General features: G+C 40.2%; 3 protein-coding genes across 5 annotated transcripts; 2 read left to right on the forward strand and 1 right to left on the reverse strand.

Moving 5' to 3' along the window:
* Window positions 1-23: 23 nt before the first annotated feature.
* On the reverse strand, window positions 24-6,018 carry psmc4 (proteasome 26S subunit, ATPase 4). 2 transcript variants are annotated; one of them, XM_068570399.1, is made up of 11 exons: window positions 5,934-6,018; window positions 5,205-5,303; window positions 4,623-4,809; window positions 4,015-4,161; window positions 2,742-2,851; window positions 2,494-2,587; window positions 2,090-2,257; window positions 1,812-1,888; window positions 1,293-1,461; window positions 698-753; window positions 24-525 (listed from the first exon to the last, which is right to left on the reverse strand). In XM_068570399.1, the coding sequence occupies exons 1-11, from the start codon at window positions 5,964-5,966 to the stop codon at window positions 412-414; spliced, it is 1,254 nt and encodes a 417-aa protein (XP_068426500.1). In that variant the 5' UTR covers window positions 5,967-6,018; the 3' UTR covers window positions 24-411. The 2 variants fall into 2 exon arrangements, with proteins under 2 accessions (XP_068426500.1, XP_068426501.1); XM_068570400.1 differs by having other exon boundaries at window positions 5,829-5,964.
* A 3,264-nt stretch (window positions 6,019-9,282) lies between these two features.
* On the forward strand, window positions 9,283-12,299 carry LOC137781174 (uncharacterized). Its single transcript, XM_068569767.1, has 5 exons — window positions 9,283-9,298; window positions 9,614-9,970; window positions 10,872-11,138; window positions 11,601-11,663; window positions 12,193-12,299. The coding sequence occupies exons 1-5, from the start codon at window positions 9,283-9,285 to the stop codon at window positions 12,297-12,299; spliced, it is 810 nt and encodes a 269-aa protein (XP_068425868.1).
* Window positions 12,300-14,592: 2,293 nt separating this feature from the next.
* On the forward strand, window positions 14,593-27,795 carry scn1ba (sodium channel, voltage-gated, type I, beta a). 2 transcript variants are annotated; one of them, XM_068569841.1, is made up of 7 exons: window positions 14,593-14,805; window positions 16,203-16,258; window positions 22,915-23,081; window positions 24,937-25,186; window positions 26,079-26,220; window positions 26,491-26,562; window positions 27,283-27,795. In XM_068569841.1, the coding sequence occupies exons 2-6, from the start codon at window positions 16,204-16,206 to the stop codon at window positions 26,555-26,557; spliced, it is 681 nt and encodes a 226-aa protein (XP_068425942.1). In that variant the 5' UTR covers window positions 14,593-14,805; window position 16,203; the 3' UTR covers window positions 26,558-26,562; window positions 27,283-27,795. The 2 variants fall into 2 exon arrangements, with proteins under 2 accessions (XP_068425942.1, XP_068425941.1); XM_068569840.1 differs by having other exon boundaries at window positions 14,593-16,258.
* The last annotated feature ends 45 nt before the right edge of the window (window positions 27,796-27,840 follow it).

Below are 27,840 nucleotides of genomic sequence, written 5' to 3' on the forward strand. Positions count from 1 at the left end.
AGTTTCATCAATTAAAAGACATATTTCAAAGCATAAAAACAACCACCATTTATTTACGTTTTGTTAAGGAAAACATCTTTAATGGATTTTCTTTAATGTGATGTCTTGTTAAGGGAGTACATATAGATACAAATGTTTTATCCTAGCTACAGTCAGGGCCAGATATTGTTAGGAACAAAGTAGAGTACCTGTACAAAAAACACTCCTTCACATAGTAGTGTCTTCTCAAGGCTAGCCACAAGGCTGACGGGTTTATTCTGACAATCGGCCTTGTGCAGAGAGTAAATTTAGTCTAAAAATCAATGCCAAAGTGACTGAAAATCAACACACTGTGGATAAAGAAACTGACGTAAATCAATCATAAACTTGTGTCTGGACACCTTTTTTCCCCCAGGATGTATTTTTTTCTCTCTACTTGTAGAACTCATGTTCCTGCTCGTCCTTTTTGATGACGGTCTTGTAAGCTTTTTCAAAGTCTTTGGCCAGGACGATATACCGGTTCTCACGTACTGCCAACATGCCAGCCTGAGACAGCAGAGGAAGAAATAAACAGAAGGAAGCAATCTAAATCAGATGCATACATTTATGGATTCTATACACAAAGTAAAAGATTGTTCCTGCCCCCTATTGCTTTTCATCTTGCACTGGTCCAAGAAAAAGACATGAAAAGATACTTGCAATTAAAACTCTAGCTCACCTCCTGGCAGATGGAGTTGATGTCGGCTCCAGAGATCTTGTCTGGCCTGGCCACATCTGTACATCAGTTAAGTACAACTGAACCAAACATCAATGCCAAAAGCAACAAAACATCAGCTCTGCGTTTACTATACTGGAATGATCAGAGTTTTTCTTTTGTCTTTGTGAATCCGAGTTCACTTTTCCGCAAATCTATTCCTGCTGTTGGGCTCTTTTCAGTTAAAGATTAGATAGTGTGCATGTCCACACCCATGGAAAAGTTACAGTCTTAGATCTAGTTCCTAACTGACTGATATTAAGTTTTGTTCCAATAGTCAAAATTGCGAATTTACAATTTGTATTGTGCAAACTAGTTATATTTCAACATAAGCTCTACCCTGTTATAATGTTTACAGTGGTAACAAACAATTTTAGCATCACTGACATTTAGTTAACTTCTCATTATCAACAGCTACCCACCCAAATACACTAGCTAAGTACTAACTAGACTAACACATGTACCACCTAGAGATAAATAAGATAATTACTTTATTGATCCCCAAAAGGAAATTCAGGGTCCACCCACACACCCCCACACACACGAACCAAAAGGATACAGTCCTCCAGGTCGACCTCCTCAGAGAGATTCATTTTACTGGTGATCGTAGAGAAAACGAGACGTTTCTGCCGGCGGTCGGGAAGGGGGAACTCAATCTTCCTGTCCAGACGACCAGGGCGTAGCAGAGCCGGGTCCAACGTGTCTGCTCTGTTGGTGGCCATGATTACCTAATAGGGAGTTCAAATGTGAGCAAGATGGTGGTGGGTGGGAGCATTTGGTTCTTCTGGACAGAATGCACCTAAAGTATCTCATTTCAATATGTGAAGTTAGGATGTTCTAGAAATGTAATTTTTCCCAGACAAAACATAGTTCCTTGAAAATAGCAGCCAACGTCTTTAAATACTGAAGGCTTTATTGGTGCAAGTCTGTGCTGCATTTGCTTTTAGGCAAAGGTCAATTTACGGTTTTGACGACTGACAGCATAAATTGCTTGGGGTGCTTGCTAAGGTGAAGAGATGGACAGAGGGCATAGTGAATGAACCTCAAGAGCTTTCTCTGACAAGTGAACTAAGCTCACCTTGACATTGACGTTCTGGTCAAAGCCGTCCATCTGATTAAGCAGCTCAAGTAAGATTCTCTGCACCTCCCTGTCAGCTGGAGAAAAAGAAATAAACAAAGATCAGATGGAACATTTTTTATCATGTTAATGCATTTACAAAGGATAAGATCAGGGGAAAGCAAACATATCTTAAAATCAAAACCTTGTATTCAATAGGAAAAAATAGGGTACCATTTGTCCCTAAAACATGTTGTATTTTTATAGATAAAGTCTTCCTCCGAGTCACATGATCGTACCTCCAGTCTGTGCATCGAAGCGCTTGGTGGCGATGGCATCAATCTCATCAATAAAGATGATGGCCGGAGCATTTTCCTTCGCCAGCCGGAAGACATCGCGCACCATACGAGGGCCTTCACCCAAATACTTCTGAACAAATTCGGAGCCCACCACACGGATGAACGCCGCTGGGGACAGAGCGGTTGGACAAAGATTATTTCTTCTTTTCACTGTGCTTACACCTTATCAATATTCCATAATTAAAAAACAGTTCCTGCATTGTTTTAAATAATGATGCAAGATATGTTTTATAGTGTTTGAATCAATCTTGGGTTGTCAACATTAGAAGGGAAATGGCTTCTTTGTCTCCTCTAAACGACTGAAATATAACCAGATATCTCAATACATGAACAACAGGACTTACCTGTAGTGTGGTGTGCTACAGCCTTGGCCAACATGGTCTTTCCACAACCTGGAGGTCCATACATAAGGACACCCCTGGGTGGATCAATGCCAATCTGATAAAGGAAAATGGAACAGTATATTTGCATCTTGCAAGTTTTCAAAATTTGAGAAAAATTTGATTTATTTATTTATTTATAAGTGCAAAATCTGTGAAAAGCATTTGTTGTCCCTGTAAAAGCTATATTTAATTTCTCTAGAATTACTGACCTGTTTGTAGAGCTCAAAGTGCGTCAGTGGCAGCTCAACAGCTTCTCTAACCTCCTGCTTTTGAATGTCCATACCACCAATGTCAGCATACATCACATCTGGCTTTTGGTCTAGGAGCAGAAAAGTGAAAAGGAAAGTTATCTTTGCGATTCAAACATAATCAACTTCATACAAGATATCCAACCTCATTCATAAAAAAGGTGCAATGTGTATGATCTGGCCAGAATTTTAGTTAAAAACATTAAAAAAAAACAAGAACTGTTCACAGAATGTCCAGAGGCAACATTGTTGACGTTAGGTCAAAGATATCTCCTAAAATGAGCAGACTAACCAGCCTGCTGTGACCCTGTCTTGTTATATCACTTGTATCTTGAGGCGATAGTGAGTCACTGACATTCTAGCGTCCTGTCAGCCCTCATGACAGGAAGAAGTAGATCAGCCCAGTTGGCTTGTCACATTGAAGGTACAAGGTGCGGGTCTTTGTTTATTGGATCAAATCCCAAGTGGCAAAAACGAGAAGGTTAGCTGTAGTTACGAGCATTCAGCCAGCGCAAAGATCCACAAGAGGACTCAAAGCAGGTTGTAGCCAGAAGTAGCACTGGGTTTCACCGCGTAAGAGCTGCAACAGAAAGTTGACTGAGCAGGTGGAGAGTTTGAGCAGTAAGCTGGAATATGACAAGGAACATTTGATCAAAGTGCATTGAAGAGTCCTGATTGACGGTCATGTCTTTGTGGGACGGTGGGAAATACATACGTTTGTAAATGCTGTTGATAGGCTCTAGAGTTTGCGCTGGCTGAATTCATGATACTACATCAGCTAACTGAAAGGTTGTCTCAGAGATAATCTTGCTGTCCTACAGCTAAGTGGTTTTCTAGTGGCAGAGAGGATGAACTACAACGACGAGTCGTTTTATCGAGTTTCAGCATTTTGGTTAATTTTGCATTTTCTTGCCCTGCTGTTGGTTAGTAGTTTGACTGTACATTTAGATTTACAGTCAAACGACTACTATGTATGAACTCAGTAGTAAAGCTGAAATGCTGCCTTTTTGTGTTACATGTGGCTATATCTTACACTTGAACCATTAACACCTTAAAGAATATTACAGTTATGTATTAACAGATTTATAAAATTATTGAATTACCAACTGATCAAGAATTTAATGATTTGAGTGGCTTCTGTGACACTCGTCCACAGAAAATGGTTTTCTTTGTTAAAGAGCTATAAAAACCGAACCAGAAAACCTCTGGAAGATAGTGGTTCAGAGTGTTTTACCTGACGTCAGCATCATGATGCTGCTGTCAGCTTCAGGGGGAAGCACATCCACCAGAGCGTTGCTGTGCTTGTGCAAAGCCACTGAGGCATTGGGCTTGAGCAGCTCTCTGTCAATGGTGCTCAGGATGCGTACATAGTAGTTGGACCCTGAGAGCAGAACAAGGATGAATAAGAAAGGATGTAAAAACATGTACTTCACACTGAATAATTAAAATTTGACCATGCACAGTACATATCTTTCTAGGTTCTCTCTCAAGAGTCTGAAAGCCAGAACATGATAAAGCATTTAAATACACAGCATGTATGAACCATTTGCTCTTACAATTGTTTTTAGTTCCCTGCATTTCCTGTTTAACGATATATTTTCAGTCATTTTATTTGTGTTTTTAAAGCATACTATTTGTTATCCATGTATCTTTTGGAAACGTAATGCTAAGAGCAAATTAAGATTTAAATGTTATGGTATTATGAATTTGTAATTTTCTCCTGAAATTTGCCGTAGGTTGTAATATACATAGATTTGTTGTTGTCATCTGTTTATGAGCACAGCCATCAATGTTTTTATAACTTAAAATATTGGCAGAATATGTATATTTTGTGCAAGTTACCTGTAGTGGAGCCAACAATGGCTGTGTTCTGGTCAACAGCTTCCAGGAACTGGCCAATGACAAGTGGGATGCTCTGTATCCTTTTCACCTCCTCCTGGGCATGGAGAAACTCTTTCTTTAGGTTCTTCTGTTCATCTTTGATGTACTCCTCCTGCACCTCCAGGAACTCAAGCTCCTGCTGCAGCTTCTGCAAATTCCAACAGAAGGAAAGAAGGGTGAGAACCTGCTGGCTGGAGAGCATTGACTGTTTGTAGCTCATATGTGAACATGAATATTTGAAGAACCAGAAGCAAACATACAAATATTTGGAAATTAAATTAACAGTCAAGCGAGGAATCTAAAATTACGTTGACGACCGTATGGATGCAACCAATCTAAATCTACAATCTGGCAATGTAAATTACTGAGATGGTAAGTTATGAATGCATTGCCCTGTTCCAAAACTCCACACTTGCAGCAGGTGAAATATTCTGCGAATAAAACAACAATGTATTGAGCAACTGATCATGCTGAATGCACCACATTGTACAGCCTTAGATACAAGTAGTCACACAACATAAATGTAATTAACAGATGTGAGACCTTATATCTGCTGTAAAGGTCTTCAAGATCCTCTGGTTCTGGGGCCAGGAAAGAAAGACCTGTCTGAGGTCTGGAAGTCAGTATTGCTGGCATCTCGTCCTGTGAAGGTGAAAGCATCAGTATATCAGAAGATGTTAAAGCATTACATTCAATATATGATTGATTAACGAAGAGCTCGTTACAGACTACATTCGGCTCAGGGACAAAAGACTGAATATGAGAATAAAACAATATATAAACGATTTGCTCGGTTATTACCTAGCACCTATCAGAGACAAACAACCACTTAGCTAACGTTGCCGTTAGCTCACTACCTGCTAGCTAGCTTACTTAAACTGCTCGTAAAAGCAAAAACAGCTGACAAATTAAAGCAGTTCAAGAGGCTCCCGGAATAATAACAACACAATCTCACACCAATCCGCGTTGTGTACGGCTTAATAAAGACAGTCACCGTAAGCAAAATTCATTCTCTCAAGCTCAACAAACATCCAGCTAACGCTAGCAGCTACCTTGCGTGACAGAGCAACTAACGCTAACGTTAAACCATACAGAGAATGAATTGGCAGGTTTACATTCCAGCTTCGTTAACGAGAGAACAAAGAGTGAAATACTGAGAAGAACCACCTGAAAACAGCAACACTCGAAGACTTAAAATCACAAAGGCCTACCGAAGAAACTCTGTAAGTTTTAAGTGGAAAAAAAACAGGAAACAATGTCACTAATTCATACCGGGCTCTTTTCTACAGCTACGATGTCCTCCATGTTGAACTATGCCTAGACGTCTGACGTATTGACGCAGGACATTGGGGTGGGGTTTTATGGGTAATGGAGTTCATCTCTGAGCTACTTAATGATGATATGCAAAACAATACAATGTTGTGCAGAAGTGGTGATGGTTTGAACATTTAAAATACTTCTTAGAAAATATATAAAACAAACAGAAACAAATTATTTTGAATACAAATTACTTTGGATACTTTGGAAATTATGATGTATCTCTCTCTCTCTCTCTCTCTCTCTCTCTGTATATATATATATATATATATATATATATATATATATATATATATATATATATATATATATATATATATATATATAATTCCTTACCAGGTTTATTCCTGGTTATGTGGGAAACTACTTGGCTGTAAACATTCACAGCACATCCTCTCTAACTAAATCGGCATAAACTGTTCATATTACTATTGTTAGGCTTACCCAGTCCCAGCTGAGACACATGTTCCCACCTTTTAAAAAATATAAAAGAAATATAATAAGTGCCAAATAGTATATGGCATATTGTTATGATTGACATTAAAATAAAGAGTTCTTTTAAACCGTTTTCTTTATTTTTTACACACTTCACTGCAGGCAGTTGTAACAAAGTCTTAAAGTTCACTGACTGAGCACGTGGGTGTGCATAGCTGCAATCTCCTGCTGCAGAGCCGGTGGTCTTCGCACCTCTGAATTTTGTGTGGGGAAAAAAACAACGTGCATTTCACTGTGGTTTCTATTCAAGACTCAACTGAAAAAAACATAGGTGTGAACTATACTGGCTTTCACTAGAACTACATCTTTTCTCTTGTGTGGGAAAACGTATCAAACAAGTAATACCCTTGTCTGTCAGAAATGCATAAGCCTACATACTTGTCTGTTAAAAAACAAGGTAAAATGAGATATGCATTCTAGACAACTATACAAATCAGCAAGCCATTTGTCACTCTTGTTGAGTTTGAAAATTAATTCTTGGCCATGAAACAGCAGAATAGAGAACAATCAAATTGTATTTTCAGTTCGGGATACTTTTTCGAACTCCTTCACTCTTGATATTGATACCGGGGCTTAGGCTATAGCTAACGGCACAGAGTACCAATTCGATGATAAATAAGTTCTGTGCCTCACCGTGTAGAAATGACTTGGATCCTTCTTGAAAGGCCTCAGGCTTGACTTAACCATTGCTTTAATAACTTTGTAAAAGTGAATTGTTATTTGTTATAGAAAAAGCAAGTAAGTGGACCCGTGAGTGGACATTTGTTTTAGCTGACAGCTGTTTTACCAAGAGCAAGATTGAACAGTCAAACTAAATTTTTGGAACAGGAACTAGAAGCCTTCAAAGTGATCAGAGTGAAGAAAAGTTTCGTAATAGTTCAGCAAATGTCATCTGCTGCTGAAGACAATGTGATATAATGGAAAGTAGCATGAAGTAGATAGTTTTGTCAACTGTGTGTTCCATGCAACACTATAGATAAACCCAAAGAACGACATCCTGTTACTGTGCTTTCATTATGATTTTTAATATAAATATAATTTATATCACATTTTATAGACTGCATTTTGTATTAATTTAAATTATTTGCAGACGTTAAGAAATACTTTTTCTGGACTGTGTGACATTGTAAAAGTGTCAGAACATTTACATTTTCCAGCCTCTGAGGGAGTGGTGTAAGCTTTCATGTGCTTCATTTCTCTGCACTCAGAGGAGGTAAAGTCATTCGTTTAGAGAGACATGATGAAGATTATTTTGTCTGAGATTCATCACAGCCTCATGTTGACGAAATGGGGATGGACACAGTGGATATTTTTCTACTTTATGGTCGCAGGTAAAATTATTTGATTGACAGATTTTTGATTGATGACAAATGTGTTTGCGATTGCGATCACAATCTTTTTACTCAGTACTCAATTCAACAGGGTGTGTTTTATCATAAATGCTTTGCTGGCTTTCTTGCAGGCACTTGCAATTTAGTTCTCAAATCCATTCGTGAAGACAGACGGACATTGTTTCCTCTAAGTCATTCAGTCATTTTTAACTTCTCTTTCTTAGTGGTTTCTTTGTTGTGGTATTGACACAGGTGTGTGTACGTTCACTCTGTAGTGTGTTTTTATCATATGTAACAAGAAGAACAACAAGCATCAGGATAGATAAAAAATGCAGAGGCAAAAACTTGTTTTCCCTTATGAAAAAACTTTATATTTAACTTTATATTGGTGGGCCGAGACACGTTTTAAAAAAAGCTTTTAAATTAAATTACATTTCAAACCTCCTGTAAATTATTTTTGGGGGCTTTTTTTGCACTTGGATAACATAGTAAAGTTAGAAGAGAAAGTGAGAAAGGGGTTTGTAACCAAGGTACAAAGCCTGCATTGTTTTTAGGGAGTTGCGGTTATGTGACATTGAGCTATCAGGATGCCCAAAATAATGTTATTACTAATGAATGTGTAAACATTAATTCTTTCATCCTCAAAACTTTTGTTTTCCTTGTAAAAGCTGTATAGCATTCTGGTAAAATCTTGGAAATCTTGCATCTAACATAAATATAAAAAAGTGAACACAACTGGTTTGCCATTGACCAATGTTTTAGGAGGTAAAAACCTCAACAACTGAAAGCTGAAAGCAACATACATAGAAGATACATATCCTCCAGTCAGCTTAACATGAGAACAATATATTTAGGCTGGTAAAGCTGCTAGGACGATGCAGAATTTTTCAATTTAAGGAAAATAAATCTAATTCAAATTCTTCTTTAAATTCTTTATAATATCTTGAGTCTAAAAGAGAGAAAGTTTGGCACCTTGCAGTTTCTTGCTGCTGAGCTGCATCTCTCTATTTACATTTAACAATGTGTGTGCTTTCACTAAATGTAAAGATGGCAAAATCCCAAACTTCAGGATATAAATCATGCCCTCAATATTTGTTTAAAAAGTTAAAAATTCCCCCAAAATTTAAGGTACGTTATTATTTTGGGGCATGGCCATAGCACAATGTGGGAACATGATAAAGTGAAGCAGAAGAAAGTTAGAGAGGGTTTTAGTTCAGAAAATTCAGACGAGGTCTCTTTGGGGCCCATTGGGGCTATTTGAAGATTGCAGAGTGGGTCGTCAGGAGAGTGGGGACACCTGGATTCGTTAGTGGCCACTTACTTAACAGGCCCTTGGGTCTGAGCTCTGGCTCTCTCCCTCCCTGAGATGCCAGGTTGGGTTTTTGTGTAATGATCGAGTTTGTCTTTGTTTGGTGCGAATCAATAAACCGTACTTGTTGTTAAACCACTCACTTCTGTGTGTATTCCCTCCTTTAGTCATGGCCATGCAGTCTGGTTTGTGACAGTATATTACTCGTGGTGTTCAATACATTCAAATACAGCAGTTTTGGGCTTTTATGTTTTTGTTTTGAATTATAAAACAACCTATGATTTACAGTTGTATGTAACAATTGCTAAAAAAGTAGGATTTAAACTCAGAGGTTTAAAACCTTTAAGGTCTCCGCTTGCATGCGTCAGTTGCTGCCTGTGGCTATATTTACCACAAAAGAGATAGAGTATGGGCAGCTTGGTCAAAGATACTGTGACGGTTACCTTTGACAGGAAACTGTTCATTCATTGTTGTATATTTCTGGCTGTTTTTATTTTCAGGTACTCGCTCTCTGGTCTCAGTTCACCAGCCTCCTGTGCTCACCACCGCTCTGGGTCAGGATGTCGTGATGCCGTGTCATCTCCAGCACTCCCGCGATGACAAAATGGCATCCGGGCCAGTTCTGTATTGGAACTTAATACAGAACGACACTGACAGCCTCAGAGTGTTCCCCTCTGACAAATATGAAGGGCGTGTTGAACTGCTGGACAACAGTCGGACCACTTTAAACAAGTCCATAGTCTTGAAGAATGTCCAGTGGGCCGACAGCGGGAAGTACCTGTGTAAACTGTCCATCACCATGGAGGGGAAGCAAACTTCCAGGAAGAAAGGAAATGAAACTTCACTGAAGGTTTATGGTGAATACAATATATTTCTATTCTAATCCGGGGGCCGGGGCATTGCAGTATTGACGATAACCATGCTATTTGAAAAAGATGTTTGTCACGTTAATAGTTTGTAAATGGTCCAGCGCCTCTTAGCGTTTACGTTTCTTCCCTTTCAAGCTTTATCAAGAATCAACTGAAATTGACGTACTTCTCATTTATCACAAACCAAGATGGGACTTTGGTTTAACGTATAGCGGCCCACCACTTCAGCCCAGACTGAAATATCAGTCATGGCCAAGCATTGTCCATGTTTTGCATTTACATTTTGGATAAAAGCTCATTAGGATTATGGTATTTACATTCCTGGGAAGAGTCAGGTTTGAAAAAAGGCACTCGATGTCAGGGTTGAGCACAGAATTAGTTTGTGTAACTGAGTCCAGGATGTACAGGTTGAAGAATCCTGAAGAAACCTGGTTTCTCTTAAATGGTTAATCAGAAACAGAAAACAAATTAAATCCAACTAGGCCCGCTTCCACAACTTAACCTTTGGTTTGTGATAAAGTTACGACATCTCTGCATAAGTGAATCATTACAACTGCAAATTTTTTTATTTTTTTTTAAATATCACTGATAAATAAAGTTAATATATAAAATGTTTAGTTCTAAATTAATGAAAGCAAGTATTAAAAGGGTACTACAGAACATGTAAAACACAATTTTCAGCTAATTGAGCATCCGGAGCATCCGGATTCCTTAAGTAAATGTGAATACGAGGGCCAGTCTTCATGGTATGTGAAGTATGGTGACTGGGCTAAAAATGTAGATGTTGAAGAAGAATTTAATGAAACTAGACAGAACCTTCAATGCAAATGTGTGTGTTTCTGAGTGTCTTTTAACGTACTGTGTACACATAACTGCATATCTCTTTCAGACACTATGATCTTTAACCTCACCGCTCACAATGACTCCCTGCTCCAGTGCGAAGTAAACGTGACCCCGGACCCCGGATTTGTTTTGTTCATTTTACACAATGGACTCAAACTCCCTCCTGCGGACTCTGCTCCAGGAGAAGCGGGCGCATCTCTGCCCTACGTCACACTCTCCGAGACCATCCCTCTGAGGAGTGAAGGAGAATATGAGTGTCAGCTGCACCTGAACCGAGATCTGATAACAAAAAGCATCTTCGTCCATCTGCCTGGTAATAATCTTTCTACTGGAGATGATAAAATAACACAAAAGCTGCCAAAATCATTCCCTTTATCCATTCCGTTATCCAAACCGCAGGCTGCTGGAGCCGATCAGCTGGCGTTGTGAAGGCAGGGTTCACCCTGGACAAGTCGCCAGTCTCCATATAGACAGAGAACCATTCAGGCTGACATTCACACCTTTGGGCAATATAGAGTCCAATTAGAGTCCAAATAACCTCAGCTGTATGTCTTTGGTCTGTTGTCTTATTGTAAATGTTCAACAGGTTCCACATGAACCCTTGCAGTTATCTATCCACTTCTGCAGAAAAGCTTTTATCTACTAACTGTAAAAAGCTTTAAGCATGAAAACAACAGTTGATATCATTTTAAAGCTGCACACCACTATTTTAAGGCTTCATTGGCCATAAATCCTGCACTATATCAACAACACTTGTTTAACTTTTTCTCCTTAGTGGCTGACGATGGTGGAGATGCTGCCATTTTTTTTGCGCTAACAAGTCCAACAACTGTCTCGGGTGAGTCTGTCCAAAACCGCTTCTGGAAAAATGTTTCACACACATTACAAATACAGGCATTTCTAGTCCTGGTGGAATCTAGCGATGCAGATAATTCTTTGTCTTGATTAAATACATTTGTACAATAAATCCAACGCGGTCTGCATGGTGGTGTAGTGGCTGGCACTGTCACCTGACGGCAAGAGGGGTCCGGGTTTTAATGCCTGAATCAGGGCGATGCTTGTGCGTGAAATTTACACGTTCGCCTGTATTCTCATGTGGCAGTGTGGGTTCTCTCTGCTTCCTCCCAGAGTCAAGTACAGTCGGTTAATTGGAGACTCTAAAATTGTCTGTCTCTACATGTGCCTTGAGATAAACTGGTGACCTGTCCAGGAGGTATCTTGCCTTCACCCAATGTCAGCTGGGATTGGCACCAGTGACCCTAAATAAGATAAGATGTTTGGATAATGGAATAAACCCAACACTCTTTAATTTTTCATTTTTGGAGGATCAAGCTTAATATCAGTGTTTTTGTGTCTCTCCGAGCCAGGTGTGGTGGTGTTCCCAGAGCCGTGGCTCCTGTATATGGCTCTCCTCCTGGTGCCCATCACCATCCTACTGAGCCTCGTAACTGCACTGCTGGTGTACAGATGCTGAGTTTGTCAACGTCTGGCTGAAATGGAAAGTGTTAGCAATGGTGATCCAGGCTCTCGGGCCAAGGCAACTTCATAACCGGGGACAATCAGTTTCTGTCCATTCAAGTTAAAAGAGGAGCATTAAAATGAAAATATTGTACTTGATAACATTTGCTGACTCTGTGCATATGTCCCTGCTCTGTCAAATATTCACATGGCTTCATTTTAATTCAGAGGCAGAACCTGTCAAAGATCTAAATGCATCATAATGGTTCCTGCTGCCCCATTTAGAAAACACAACCAGCCCACAGATTCCCCTAATCCACTCTACCCGAGGTCTCTACCTGAAATCAGGAATCAAAACCAAAAAACAATTGTAGATTGATGTACTCGGAAGGAAAACAAGATTGAAATAACCACATAAATTATGCTTGACTGCAAAGTGGAGGGTTCATGTGACTAAAGAAAACTACAGAACACTGTAAGTCTCTGTTTATGCATTTAAGGAAGACGTAACAAACTATACCTTATTCCAATATCTGTGGTCTCTTTTAATTAGTTGTCTATTTCACAATGTAAACAGTATATTATAATATTGCATAGAGAGGTGATAGAGTATCAAAGAGCATGTTGAATTATATATTATTACTCCTATTTATTAGTGAATTTGTGTTAAATGTACAGTCTCATGTTGCGTTTTTTTTTTGGTTTTGGTTTTGATTTCCTAGGAACGGTTCGCTCTCAAATGGCATTGATAACCTTAATCATGAACCTAAACAACAAGCAATCAAATGAAAAATCTGACTCAAATAGTTTAAGAAAAAATGCATCGTCTATATTGATGCATCAAAAATGCCTTTTTGTGCAATAATCATGGAAGCATCAGTGGATATTTATCCTATGCTGCTTTGATTGATGTTAATCCACATATTTAAAAAAAAATTAAAAGGGATGTGAGTGGAATTAAGGACAGGAAGGCTGTGCACGCAAAACACACACACACGCACACACACACACACACACACACACACACAGGAAGGAAGGATGCATTTGTCAAAGCGAGGACAGGCAAGCAATCAGCATATGTAATTCTCACTGCTGGCATGATGAAATGGCCACAACAAGAGACCAACACACACACGCGCGCAGACACGCGCACGCACACACACATACACACACACAAACTGGACTGATTCCCCTCTGAGTCAGAGCGAGTCAGTGCACCTGTGGGCATGTGGTTGTGCGGCAGATTTCAGTGGAAATGTCAGACAGGCCGGCTGAGAACGGGACAGACGAGTAAATAAGAAACTTTCCATTTAATGACAAACACTTATGAAGGTGAGTGACCTGTTTAAAATCCATCAAGCATTCAACAAATATTGCATAGTAATATTATACATATTATAATTATATATATATATATATATATATATGTATATATATATATATATATATGTATATATATATATATATATATATATATATATATATATATATATATGCACACACACACACACACACACACACACACACACACACTATGCAGTTATGCACAGTTGAGACAAAGAGCTCCTGCATGAACTTGTCAACAGCACCACAAATTGCAGCCTTCAAAATGCCCGTGAACTTGAGCTCCAACAGCTTTAATAAAAGATAAACTGGACCTTCAGGAGGATTTATTGCATGGGTTGCTGCTGTATAGACTCTTTAGCAAGGTGAGCTTCCACTTGTCTCTGATTTGCAATGCTGCACATGATTTCAATATTGTATTGTTTTTATTTTGTATCCTTTATATGTTGTTATATATTAATCAAATTATGTCATATTGGTACAACCTTGCATTTGACCATATAATCTTCTTTTTTCAATGTGTTTTGTATAAAACAAATACAAAACTGAAATAGGTCTGTTTCCACATCATATGATTCTCACATAATCTAACTGTCTGAGATATCAGTGACTGCTCTCTTTGCCAACACGTGGTGGTTTCGATGAAAACAGCATATTAAAATCACTGTTGCCATAACAATGGCACTTCCCTCCTCCTCTTTCTCCCTCCCTGCAATACATCACACCATCTCTCCTCCCCCCGCATGCACCTCCCTCCTCCAGCCTTCACCCATCCCAAAGACAGATTAGCGCGGCATCCTTCCACCGACATGCCATGTCATTTCTGGGGATTGCTGATTCTCTTCTTTCCGGTGCGTGTTTCCATTCCGACTTTTCTTTTGACGTCTCGCGCAGCATTTCCAGGATGAATATGCGCGTCTTGCAAAGACATTTCCCAACGTTGTCTTCTTCTTGAAGGCTTTTTGTTTTTCTGTGTCGTGCGCTGATCCTTAAATAACTCCCCGATGGTCCCCTGTGTGACATCGGAGCTACTTCTAGCATTTGACAGCCGACACGGGATGGATGCCGTCCACCTCTGAACCGTCAAGAGGAGGAGACGTTTCAAGGATACCAGTGAGGGGAGGGGAAAGCGCAGACTTCGTTTAAAAAAGAGAGGGGGATATTGATAAAGAGGACAGGTAAAAGGACGCTGCGCTCTGTTTTTTTTTTTTTTAATGCATCTTCTATTTTTATTTTGTACAAATTAACAGATTCAAGACGGTAGTTTCTTGCGTGACCAGCCTAAAGTACAGCAACTCTTCATTCATACACACACCGCTGGAATGCACAAAAGAAAAGCGCACTTTGTTTTGCCTCCGAAGACGCACAGATGGTTGCGTGCCTTTCAGCCCGCCTTCAGACTGGAGTCATGTGCCGGTGACCCGTCTGAGCAGCAGAGCCACCTGCGCTGTTGCAGCCTGTGAGCGCCACGCGCAGACAGCAGCTCTGACCGCGGCTTAACCGATGTGGCCCAACAGTGGATGTTTTCACATGAAGAGTCAGTAGTAAACAGACTCTGCCCAACATCAACGCCTGCAGCTTTACATGAAGAGATTTGTTGTTGGGACGCTGCAATTTGGACTGGAGAAATAAATAATTCACACTGATAGCACCCTAATACACTAATAGGGGGATAGTTGCAACTTCTTCCAAAGCCAAAGAGAGGTGGAAACAAGAGGATATTGTTTTTATTTATCATTCCACTCAGCACCGGCCCTTCTTTCTGTCCAGGTCATAGGTCGCACATGAGGGTAAAGTGCAGCTAAATGTTAAAGGAATTCATACACGCAATATTTGATATAATAATCCGCTTTTTTACTGCAGACTATTTCGATTGCTATACTGCTCAAGTCTCTCACATGCAGCATATGTTCAAACTTCCTCAGCACCGTCCCCAATGTTTCAGTCTTTCCGCAAATTTGGTGGTTAATCACTGACACTGCCGTTTATCGAGCGATCATTTGTCTGTGTGTGTGCGCTGACATTGTTTGGTGCACACAGTCTCATTGTGGAGCTCAATGGGCCTAACGGTGTGCCACACAGTGTAGTTGAACAAAGGCCCTTTTGGTGCTCAGAAGAGGCTGAAACCTGAAACTCTAAGTGATTCATCCCTCTGGTAACTAGACGCGCACACACTGAAGGCTGCAGAATAGAGTGAATTACATCCTAAGTGGGCAAAGAGACGAGGCAGCACGGCACACGCTTTCCACGCTGCTGCCTTGAGGTCCTTGCGTGAGCTGGAAAAAGGAGGCGAAGAAGAGAAAGACACGGGCAGACCACACCCAGAGCGCCAACAGCCTCCGAAAACTCCTCCTCGCACCTCCCAGACTGTTACTCATAGTTGGGACATCTTTGGCATTGTGGTTTTGGCCACCAAGCTGGAGTAGCTGCTGTATAGATCTGTCTGTTTCCCATTGTGAAGCGTGTGTGTGTGTGTGTGTGTGTGTGTGTGTGTGTGTGTGTGTGTGTGTGTGAGTGTGTGTGCGTGTGTTTTGACACCGTTGAAAGCCACCAGCAGTCTCCTTTCTCCTGTCAGGATGTCTGCAGTCCAGGAGCTGCTGCTGCTCCCTCTGGCTCTCCTGGCACTTCAAGGTGAGTGGATTACATTGTGTTGTCATGGTGATGCTGTGAAAGCATCTCCTTGGCATATAAGTGAGCCGACATCCGACCCTCCCCTTCCTCACCTGTGCCTTCATGCCATTCACTCTGACTTTGTGGTCATGTTGTTGAGCTGTTTCCTGTTGTCTGATGTTGCACTTGTTGGCTCTGTTATGTCATGTTTTGGTTTTGTTTTGTTTGCAACTAAAACAATTTTTCTTGAATAATTGCCTCTCAGTTGGCTTATAGAACGATATAAAGGACGACTTCCAAAATGCATCCAAATATATTCATTTAATGATGGAAAAAAGAAAAGAAAAACAGCACGTTCTCACATTGAAGAAGCTGAAATCAGAGAACAGTATTTTTGCTTGATACATTTATTAAAACTACCATCACAAAAAGCCTACTAAAGGAGGAGATCTGCCTTTAATATTTGTGTCCTCAAACGTTTCACTCCTGCTGCTGATATGTGTATCGTTTTAAAAAAAAAAAAAAATCAATGTCCTACCTTTACAAGAAGCTATGCAGGCGTTTATCATTTTATAGCACAACAAACACACACACAGCTTCCACTTCAATGAAAATAGCCCGAGCTACATCATAAATAACTGTTAGTCTCCGACAGCCGAGGGGGAGGAAAAGCAATTTAGCAAGAAAATAATATTTAACAAGCTCTCCATAGGAAATGTAAGACATATTGTCTTTGCTCTTCATGTATTGTTGGTATTAAAACATGAATACATGAAATGTATTCATAAAATACGTAAAATGATCAATTGGCATGCATTGACAAGCAATGTAAAGATGCAGATGTTATTAAATGGGTTACAATGTACAAATCATTTTTCCTTCAAATGCGTTTACTTTTTTTTGTACAAACCAAAGCCAAGTTAAAACAAAAAAAAACATATATATATATACAATATAAAAATACAATCATTAAAGCGGTGTTGTTATTCCTTTGCACAATGTGGCAGTTTATCCAGGATAGCCGGTTGAAACAAGCAGGCAGAGTGGAGCAGTGAAGGTTGGCAAAAAGCAAGAATGTTACATAAGCCTCGATCGACAGAAGCAGACAGTTTGGTTGAGCAGCCGCTGGGTTAGTTAAGGACTGAAGTGAGTGAGCACATCTGGAGCCAGACGCAGGGAGGATGAGACTATAAGACGACAGGAAATTGGGTGAAATCTCCCAAAACAAAGAGAAAAAAGAACAGATTGAAGCTGATAACATTTTTTTTTTTAAAGCTGCTTGTGCTCTTTTTTTTAATCCTGACATGAGCGTTTGTATGTATTAAAAAAAATAAAATAGCAATGGATGGAATTAAAGAAGTTTCTGGAAGACAGTGAATAGAAGAAGCAGTTACATATTAATTATGATCAGAAGCTCCAGCGACGCTCTATCATAAAACAAGCCCCATCTGAATTGAGATTAGGGCTGCAGATAGAAAAAGGAGGAATCAAGGGACAGCTCGCCCCAAAACGTAATAAAACAAAATTAGATATCACCTGTAGCTCACCCTTATAGTCACCATAATGCTTTTGGGATACTCAAAGTGCTCTCCTACCAAACGTAACAACACGATCATTCACAAGCATCGCGTGTCCTCTCTTTCAAGCCAGAGGCCCATAAAACCTAATGGCAACTTTAGCTAATGCATGCTGCAGAGAGACTATCGCAGCATTGAGCCAGTTAGTCTGCAAATGGCTCCGTGCATGAACTTATGGTCAGAGGAGATCCCGTCAACAGGATGTTTGACCGACCACACAATCTTCTTTGCCCCCGAGTCCTATGGATTCACGTCCATTCCATCAGTCCAACCAGTGCGTCTGCACAGATTGGTAATAACATTACGGAGAAGCACACTATCATTTCAAGTGGCATATGGGTGGAACATAAACTGATTAGGAGTACTTGAGTGCTGCACTGCAGAAAGTTCTCAAAATAAAACCCTGTTAAATTTGATTCATGGGCTGCACTTTAGCAGCAGGAATGTTTTAAAAATGAAGAGGAATTTGTCATGCACTGGGGATTTTTTATTATTTTGGACTATACTTTGCTTCCATAGCATGTCTTCTTTAGAAGTTTATTTAACTATTTTGTCTATTTGAATATCTAGATTTCTTTCTAAATTCAGATAATGCCTCATTTGCACATTTAAACATAACATTTTAAAATATTTTTTTATGTAATCAACTGGAGAAGTTACATGGTGATACATCTTTACCCTCTTCACCTTGAGTGTCTTTTACAATACAGATCCTCAAAAGTTGTTTTCAACCAAATTTGTTCTTTCTTTTTTTCGGTCTTTCTTTCAGAATGTCCACTTCAGTGGCATACACCAAACATCATCATACATCAAACATCACCATACACCAAACATCACCATACACCAAACATCACCATACACCAAACATCACCATACATCAAACATCACCATACATCAAACATCATCATACACCAAACATCACCATACATCAAACATCATCATACACCAAACATCACCATACACCAAACATCATCATACATCAAACATCACCATACACCAAACATCACCATACACCAAACATCACCATACATCAAACATCACCATACACCAAACATCATCATACATCAAACATCATCATACACCAAACATCATCATACATCAAACATCACCATACACCAAACATCACCATACACCAAACATCACCATACACCAAACATCACCATACACCAAACATCATCATACACCAAACATCACCATACACCAAACATCACTCCGTGACAGACAGACACACACAAAGCCTGAGGTACTCATCAGCTCGTCTATTGTTTTCAAAAAGTATTTTATTGTTCAGCTTTAATTTACACACGTATAACACTTTCATTTTCTAAAATGATCAGCAGGCGTCTTTTACCAGTCTTGTGGGGGATACATCTCATAACACATAGTCACATTCTGGGGACCAAATGCTCGTCCCCATAACGTCAAATATTTTATGTTGAAAGCACTTATTTTAGCCTAAACCACAAAGTTATGTTCCATAAGTAAACCTGAAAACTACACCTATGTTGCACGTTTATTTTAAACTGTATCATGTAACGACATGCTGTCCCTGACACGTCCAAAACTTCTAGAGCAAAGAGCCGCTGACCCGTTTTTAACCTGTTTCTTCAACACAGATTCTGACCTATCTCATCAAACAGAATGTCACCAGACATGTGGTATACTGACAGCCTTCGTGCACAAATTGCATCAAACAGATCTTATTAGAAAGGAAAGAAGTGAGATCAACAGGAAGCTAGAAAGCAGACAGAGATCTCAAACAACATCAAAACATCACACAGTTACAGAGGTTACATTTGGGGGGTTGGCTGTTTAAATGATACATCATGTAGTAAGATTTAGAATTGAGCGCTTCTGTTATAATTTTTGGGAATTAGATGAAATTTGATTTTACTTATTTTTACATTTTTTATGTATATTATATGTATATTATGTGGATATATACTACACATAAGGAAGACAAAGAAATTAGGGAGAAAAGAAACTAAATGATATGTGACAAAGCTCTAAACTTGGATTGGATTTCAATGTTTTCCCTTGTGTTGAGTCATCCTAATCATGCACTACATTTTTGCATCTTCTTTCATTCATCAATCACATGTTGGATGTCTAGATTTGGCATTTAAACGTCACAAAAATAGAAAATTAAGCTCTTGAACCAGTGGCGGAGCCATTCTGAGAAACCGTATGAGAGAGAAAGGCATGCTTGGATCCCTCGAGCTGGTTCTACACTGATAAACCAGTGTGCCATCACCTACAAGAGAATATGACAGCACTGTGGAGGGAAATGAAAGAGACGTGTGAGAGCAGTGCGCTTCAATGCTCTACTTGTCCCAGTGGGAAGTCTCTTGCTCGCTTGGTGTCAAGGAAAATGTCATAGATGCTTGGCATTTCCCCAGGTCATGTGTTCCAACAGTATTTGCGTGTGTTTTAATCCAGCCATGGAAACAGATGTTGTCCTCTCTCATCTCTTTCACTGTCGCTTATCTAAATTTTCCTTCTCTCTGTCTCTCTCTCTCTCTCTCACTCTCCTATAACCAATTCAGCAAGTAACCTTGATATTCTTTTTTGTATTTCCTTTGGCTCCCAGCAACATGCTGAACTCGCTAACTTCAGTGGGCGAACAGCCCTTTGTGCAGCTAAAGCATTAAATCAGGTATTGTTTTTTTTTTGCTTTGTAGGCCTCAGCAACTGATATGGTCTGAGGGATTAAGCTACTACTCCCAGCCCCCTGTCAGGGAAAAAAAAATCCTAATCTGCCATTTCTGAAATATCCGTTGCATAATCCTGAACCTCAGTCCACAGATTATGCAATGGAATTGCATTTTCTCGATGCTCTGTGTGTCCTGTGCAGTTGTTGGTGAGTCTCTCTCTCTCTCTCTCTCTCTCTCTCTCTCTCTCTCTCTCTCTCTCTCTCTCTCTCTCTCTCTCTCTCTCTCTCTCTCTCTCTCTCAGCCTCGGACAATCAGTAGCATCCCTGCCCACTCTTCACAATCTCGCCTCAGCTGCGTCACCGACCTCCCTCAGGGTTACTGCCTCACGCTGTGTGTGTGTTGCTGCCGTCTCTGCTACATGTTCATCTGTCTCTGTCCGTGTTCATTCTGTTTGTCCTGCAAATTAAGGTCTCTCCTCCGTCTTCAGACGTCGTTTTAATTTATGTCCTGCTGTCTGTCGTTGTTAACGTGTCTCCTCTGTGCACCACGTCTCGTCTCCTTTTTTGCCACTCAGAGCAGTAAATTATGACAGCCATCTTAAACCCTTCTCTGTTCCTCCGCACGGGATGTCTTTCCCTTGTGCCTGTCTGGTGTCTCTTTGACGTTTTGTCTCTTACTTTTTTGTCTTTTATGATAGAATCTCACACAGACAAAATATTGCTGCAAATAATAGTTAAGCGAAAGATTTGAGGGTTTCTATTTGCAAAAGTCTATTAGTCGATTTACAAATGTTGTCCTGTGAGATTTCACAAGGTTATTAAGTGATGACTGACTTTCATTGACCTCTATTAGCAGAGCAGGATTATCTGCAGTCGTGACAGATGGTGCTTTAATGAACACAAACATAAAAGCCACATTTGGAGCAGACAAGAAAGCTAATGAGAGCAGAAATAATGCAACATTTTTTATTTTTTTTTCACTGACTGTGTTCTAACATGTGAATAGGTTGTTGTTTGGCTCAGGTCTGTTTGTTGAGTTCCTCAGCAGACCCCCGCCTCCCAGAAAAAAGAAAAAAAAAACCAAGACCCCGCCCACGACCAAACCCTGATTTGTAGGTTCAGACCTGTATGTTCCCGTCTCTGGAGTTGTTGCGATAGTTGTCTATATGATTTTCAACGCAAATTCTGGTTTATAATTTTGGTCAATTTTTATCGTTTTTGCTATAGTTTCGGTGTAGTCGTTCTCGGGTCCAGCTGGATTCGGGTCTGTGTTTGTTTTTAAATGCACTGGTAGTTTAAGTTTCTATTGGGGCCTGTGATTCTTTCATTGTGTTCTTAACTTTTTCTCCCATTCCTTCCCTTTTTCCTCTCCTCCCTCCCTCTTCTCTCTCTGCAGTGCCGGCATTCGGCTTCTTCCTTCCTGCTTCCCCATCTCCTCCTGTGCTTTTGTAGAAACGGCCGTTACCTCTGAAGTCTGCGCTAACTAACCGTCTCTACATGTTTTCCCCCTCATCCCTCCCTTCTATCTATTCCTGCAGTGTGATGGCAATCCGTCTGTGATTCTTTTTGAAGTTTCACCTTGGTGCTACAATATTTGTATTCGAGAGAGTAAAAGAGAGACCTTTGTTTTATATATTTGTATACTGTACATGAGGCCATGGATGATGTGCAGCCTCTGTCAATCCCAACCAAACTTTTAATGATTTGAATTCATCTGATCAGCGTTGTGTTTCCTGTCCTCTCCCTCATCTCCCTCTCCACATCTTGCGATTTGAAACAAACGCATCCCCCAGAGGTCAGAGTTGACAATAACACAAGATCATTGGTTGAGAGCCAAGCTGAGGCCTCAGTGGAAACTGCAAGGTGCAGTGTGAAAAAGAAACATTTGGAGTTACAGGTGTGTAACTCCCGGCCGATGAGAAGTATGTGTCATGATAATGATGGCATATATAGACTCATGCTTCTATATATGAATTTAGCTCATTCACTAATTGACAGAATGCAAGAAACTAGTACCGCATACTGCAACCTCTTTATTTCCCCTCAGTTCCACAGATTAAAATCACCTCAAATGTATAATTACACAAAGGAAAAGAAAAAAAATCAAATACAACAATTCATGTACCGAGATAGTGAGTGGAAATAAAAAAGGATGCAAAAAAAAAAAGAGTGCCCGATACAAAATAAAGAAATCTTGCATGTGATGAGCATTGAGGAGCAAGCACGCAAAATACAAACGTTACAGGAGCTACAATAGTCTTGTCATGTACTGTTTAAACAGTTAGCGTGCAAGCACTGAGACACCGCAGAGCTCTGCCCTGTGTGTCAACCTCTTCCCAGGGTTATGGGTACACGAAATAAAGAGGGTAATGACCCTGTGACCTGCAAAGAGCAATAAAGTGAAACCTCTGGTTTCTAACTGTGTTCTTCATCCTTTCCCTGTGTAGCGACTCTGTGCCGTGGAGCCTGCGTGGAGGTGGACTCAAATACAGAGGCTGTGGCCAATGAGGGCTTCAAACTGGGCTGCATCTCCTGCAAGAAGAGGGCAGAGGTGCGCGCCACGGCTTCCGTCAAGTGGTTCTTCAAAGCCAAATATGACACGGAGTTCGTCGATGTGAGTGGTAATGACATATGCAACATGTTAGGAAATGCATCTCCCTTCTTACTGAATGCTCGATGAGAAGATTGATATCACACACACACATATGTTTGTGCTGTAAATGCGGGCGGCAACCTCCTGGTCTGAAAAGTGAAGCCAATGCAGATTGCATTTTTACTAATTACCAACAGGGGTCGATGAAAACATTTTTTAAAAATAAGTCTGGTTGGATAGAAGTATGTAAAACAACGACTCTACTTCTCACTTGATTATTCAGTAAACATTGTAAACATGAGTTTATGGTCTCACTCGATAGTTTCAAGTCAGCAGCCTGATGCTGATTGAGCCAAGTTTGATCCTATTTCGAGAACAATTGACAAAAAAAAAGCAGGGTATGATTCAGGGAGTGGCTACCTTGTGATTGACAGCCTGCTACCGGCATTGTCGGGTCTAGAAGTTCTCTGTGTTTTCGTTTAACACATTCACATTTTACTTTTAGTTCAGTTTCCGTTACATTGTTGTTTTGGTTGCCTACAAATGTCTTATTCAGCGTACCACTCGTTTGTACTTAGCTCTATCCTTTTGTCTCACTTCTGGTTAAAATGAGAAAAAAAACAACAAGATGGCGTCCACAAACCGATGGGTGTCATCATGGTGGCTAACCTTCTTATATACAGTCCAAGGGTAGATACAGCAGCCCTGGCTTTAGCCTACAAGAACCTCTAATCCTTGTGAATTAACACTTTGTATCGCTTGTTTGTTTAATCTGCAATGCATTTAACATATATGAGAGTGAGAGAGAGAGAGAGAGAGAGAGAGAGAGAGAGAGAGAGAGAGAGAGAGAGAGAGAGAGAGAGAGAGAAAGAGAGAGAGAGAGAGAGAGAAAGAGAGAGAGAGAGAGAGAGAAAGAGAGAGAGAGAGAGAGAGAGAGAGAGAGACAGAGAGAGAGAGAGAGAGAGAGAGAGAGAGAGACTTGCATTTTTTATGACAGGTCTTTGTCGACTGGAAGGCAATGCTTCTGCTGAACGACGCAGCCCTCCCAAGGCAAAGCAAAGAGGCCATGATGGTACATTCCCGGAGCAGAAGCAATCCCATTAGCCTTCAGCTGCCTTTTAGAATTTATCTCAACTAATTCAACAGGATGTGCAGAGATGAAACCACAACTGCGGCTCGGTCGATACGGGAAATAGCAGCCGTGGTGACGTCAAACCAGCTGTCTGTTTGCTTAAGGATGAAAGGAAAACTACAATGCAAACTTGATAGCAGGGTTATACATATTTATTCATCAACACAGAACAATCAGTTTGTTTTACCCCCGGCAGCCTCCAGGAGAAAACGACAGCTTTCTGTTGTACTTTTATTTGTTCTCATGGGTGAATAAATGGGACTTCTCCCAGCCAAAGATAATTACTCAGATTTGAAAACAGGTGCAAAGTTGCACTAGATGTGTGAATATTGGGAAATGGATTTGTTGTTTGAGTAAAGTTTGCTGAACTGGCAGTGCTCGGCTGTTCAAAGAAATTATTTAGCATTTTACATTTTTTAAGATTTACATCCTTATTAGGAACCAATGGGCTGACAGTTTAGTTGTAGTATTGAGGAATGGACCATTGTTGGTTTTAATTCTTTTATGAGATATTGACAGGAACAAAATTACATAACATTGCTGACGTTATCTCTTATGGAACTATATTAGCATGTATAGTACCTGAAGGTGACAGTATTCATAACAAATGGATTACAACTTGCAGAAACACCAGCGCTTTTATGCCTGAAACCCTTGTTATCGCTTTGCTTTATGTTCAGTGTAATTGTTTTGTTCTTGGCCTCCTTTTCAAAGAAATCCCACACTCTCCCCATTTTCTTCCAGTTATTCATGTATGAAAACGAAATGGCCGACGTCCTCGACTCACGTTTCTACGAGCGTCTGCACTGGAACGGCAGCAAGAAGACCAATGACCTACAGGACGGCTCCATCTTCATCCTCAATGTGACCTTTAATGACACTGGAACCTACAAGTGCATATTCACCCGCACGCTCAGTTATTCCAGTGCTTATTCAAACTACGAGTTTGAAAAATCAACCAACAAGACTATCAACATGAAAGTGGTGCCACAACGTAAGGACAGAGAGGAGGGCGTTGCACTGTCCGTCTGGGCGGGGAAGAGGGGACCGAAGTTAGCCAGCTGTTTACGGAGTTAACACCGTTTTGATTCAGCCTCACCCACTGATACACTGGCTTGTAAAACATTTAGCGGCTCAAGAGTCAAAAAATTATCCGTCCGCAGATGGTAGATGAAAACTTACATTTTTACCAGACTTACATGTATCACATGGACAGAAACAGGAATCCAAATGAATGATATTGCTGCTCCAAAACAACTTGCTATGTAAGGATGTCGTGGAGTAATGGTCTCCTGAGCAGAAAATTAAGTCACACTGTCTGTGTGCGTGTTGTTTTCTGATCTCTTCTGAGCTTTGATCATGTACCTGGACCGTGTGAATGTTGGACTTTATTTACCAGGTTACAAGTTCACCACATTAACTTAAAAGGTCATAATAGGTTAATTTGAGATCTTATTTTGCTGCCCGAGAGGTCAAAAAAATATCATTATTGCAGGCAAGTGTAAGTTAAAGTGGGTGCTTTCAGTGATAAGATACATGAGCATAGATGTGTCACCCAAGGCCCAATGCTCAGCACTCAGTATTTTTAGTAATTTAATGAGCCAGATAAACTTGTTTTTTTACCGCCCGGCTACCTTTTGAGCTTGGGGTTTCCGCAGCAAAACACTGAACCCTTGTGGACATTAACTGTAGGTTAGCTCAAGAGGATTCTACTGAATCATTACAGTGTAATGCAGGACAAGAGGTCATGACTTATGACATATATTGTTTTAATAAAGCAGTACAGCTTCAGCAGCCCTCGTCACCGTACACATTGAATCTAAACCCTTTTCTTTAAGCACACAGGTACAATATGTCTGACCTTATCTCCCTCTCTGTCTCTCTAGTCACCAGGGGATGGGCATCCATTTTGTCTGAGGTGATGATGTATGTTTCCATCATCGGGCTGCAGGTGTGGCTTGTGATTGAGATGATTTACTGCTACAGGAAGATATCGGCGGCAGGAGAGGAAGCTCTGAGAGAGAGCGCGTGAGTAACCCATGAAACACTCAAACACCAACCAGCCTCTCTCCAGTGCCGGCCCTCCATTTCCAGTCCAAATGTGTCGGCTTCCCACCAACCGCTCCCACCTTTGCTTTTTCCTTCCTGACAATGTTTGGAAAGCGGAGACACAATCTTCTTTCAATTTGCTGTTTTTCAAAATAACATTTACCTTTTTTTCCTCACTGAACTGATTTTATTGTGGTTCACTGATCTTGTCTGCCTGTGTTTCCTTCCCACCCCCTCTCTGTCCTTCAGGGCGGAGTATTTAGCTATAGCGTCGGAAAGTAAAGATAATTGTGCAGGTGTGCAAGTGGCAGAATAGCACCGGTAAGTCTAAATTCTGACTACAGTTAATGTCTGAATGCAGTTGCTTCTTGTGCTATACTTTATTTTCCAAAGTGGCCGCACATTGCAGTTACACCTGTGTATTATTAACACCACTAGTGCTGCGTTAAAGTTAAAAAATACAATAAAATCTGCAATAATGTAATGCTTATATTTTTTTCTTAGAACATAATGTTCTTATGTCCGGATATAAAGATTGTAGCTAATATGACAAACATCGGCCTACATGTATCTCTGGTTATTCAGCCATGCTACATTCAACGTTTGGATTTTTTAGAATTGTCCCGACTTACCCACCAAAATAATTAAAATATTAAACTAAAGTTTGAGCCATTCACTATAGTCCAGTGGTAGTGTGCTCATCCCATCTTATATCCTGCCAGGTGCAAGACAAACATACTACATTAATTACAAAAAAGTAGTAAAAGAGAGGATTTTAGCGCACATGATAATTAATTTAAAGCGACACCTGACCAATGTGTTTTGCTTTAATCATTGTTTTATTGTTAGTTGTGGTTGTGCAATGTAATGACTATAAAACAAAGACACCATCAGCGTTTAGGTTACCTTTAGACCTCGCTTTTTGCAATTCTGTGTGCCACCGGGAGCGACCTCCCAGGAAAATAAAGGCTCAATTTAAAGGCTCAATCTTTTACATTATTCATTTTTCTGACAGTTAAATGATTTTTTTTTTTGCTTCAGGTCGAGGAAGAATTCAAGATGGAGTCTTTGAGAATGTTCAAATTCCCACTTTCATGCCCTCTCATCTCACCGTAACCACCATGCCGTCATCCTCCTCACAAGATGGAAAAAAGACAAATCACAGACAGAAACATCTTTTCTAAATAGAAAGTATCTCCCCCTGCAAAGGATGGAAAGACCTGAACTGCTTCCTGCAGTGAGGGACAGGAGGGATGTGCCAGGTCGTGGTCAAACGGGAGGGGGACTGGGTTGAACTGTATATTGGTGTGTACACAGATAATCTAATATTGATGGGCCTACATTTATATCCTGTATACGTGCATGCCTGTGAGCTATTCATAACGAGATCTTAATCAGTTTTGTCTTTGTTCATTTCATTCATTGTTTATTTTACTTTTAAATACTAGTACGACACAATTTGACCCCAAATGTTCTTGCTGAAATGATGTAACAGTACAAGAAAGTACAGAGGAAACACTGCTGCAACCGCTGTTATTAAATGTTTTGCTTTGACCAGCTTTATATTTAGCCGATTTCATTATATGCAGAAAGTCTCAG

The sequence above is a fragment of the Clinocottus analis genome, unplaced genomic scaffold (genome assembly GCF_023055335.1).
Source record: "Clinocottus analis isolate CAN_PGR_092001 unplaced genomic scaffold, fCliAna1.0.p SCAF_9, whole genome shotgun sequence".
Taxonomy (NCBI): Eukaryota; Metazoa; Chordata; class Actinopteri; order Perciformes; family Cottidae; genus Clinocottus; species Clinocottus analis.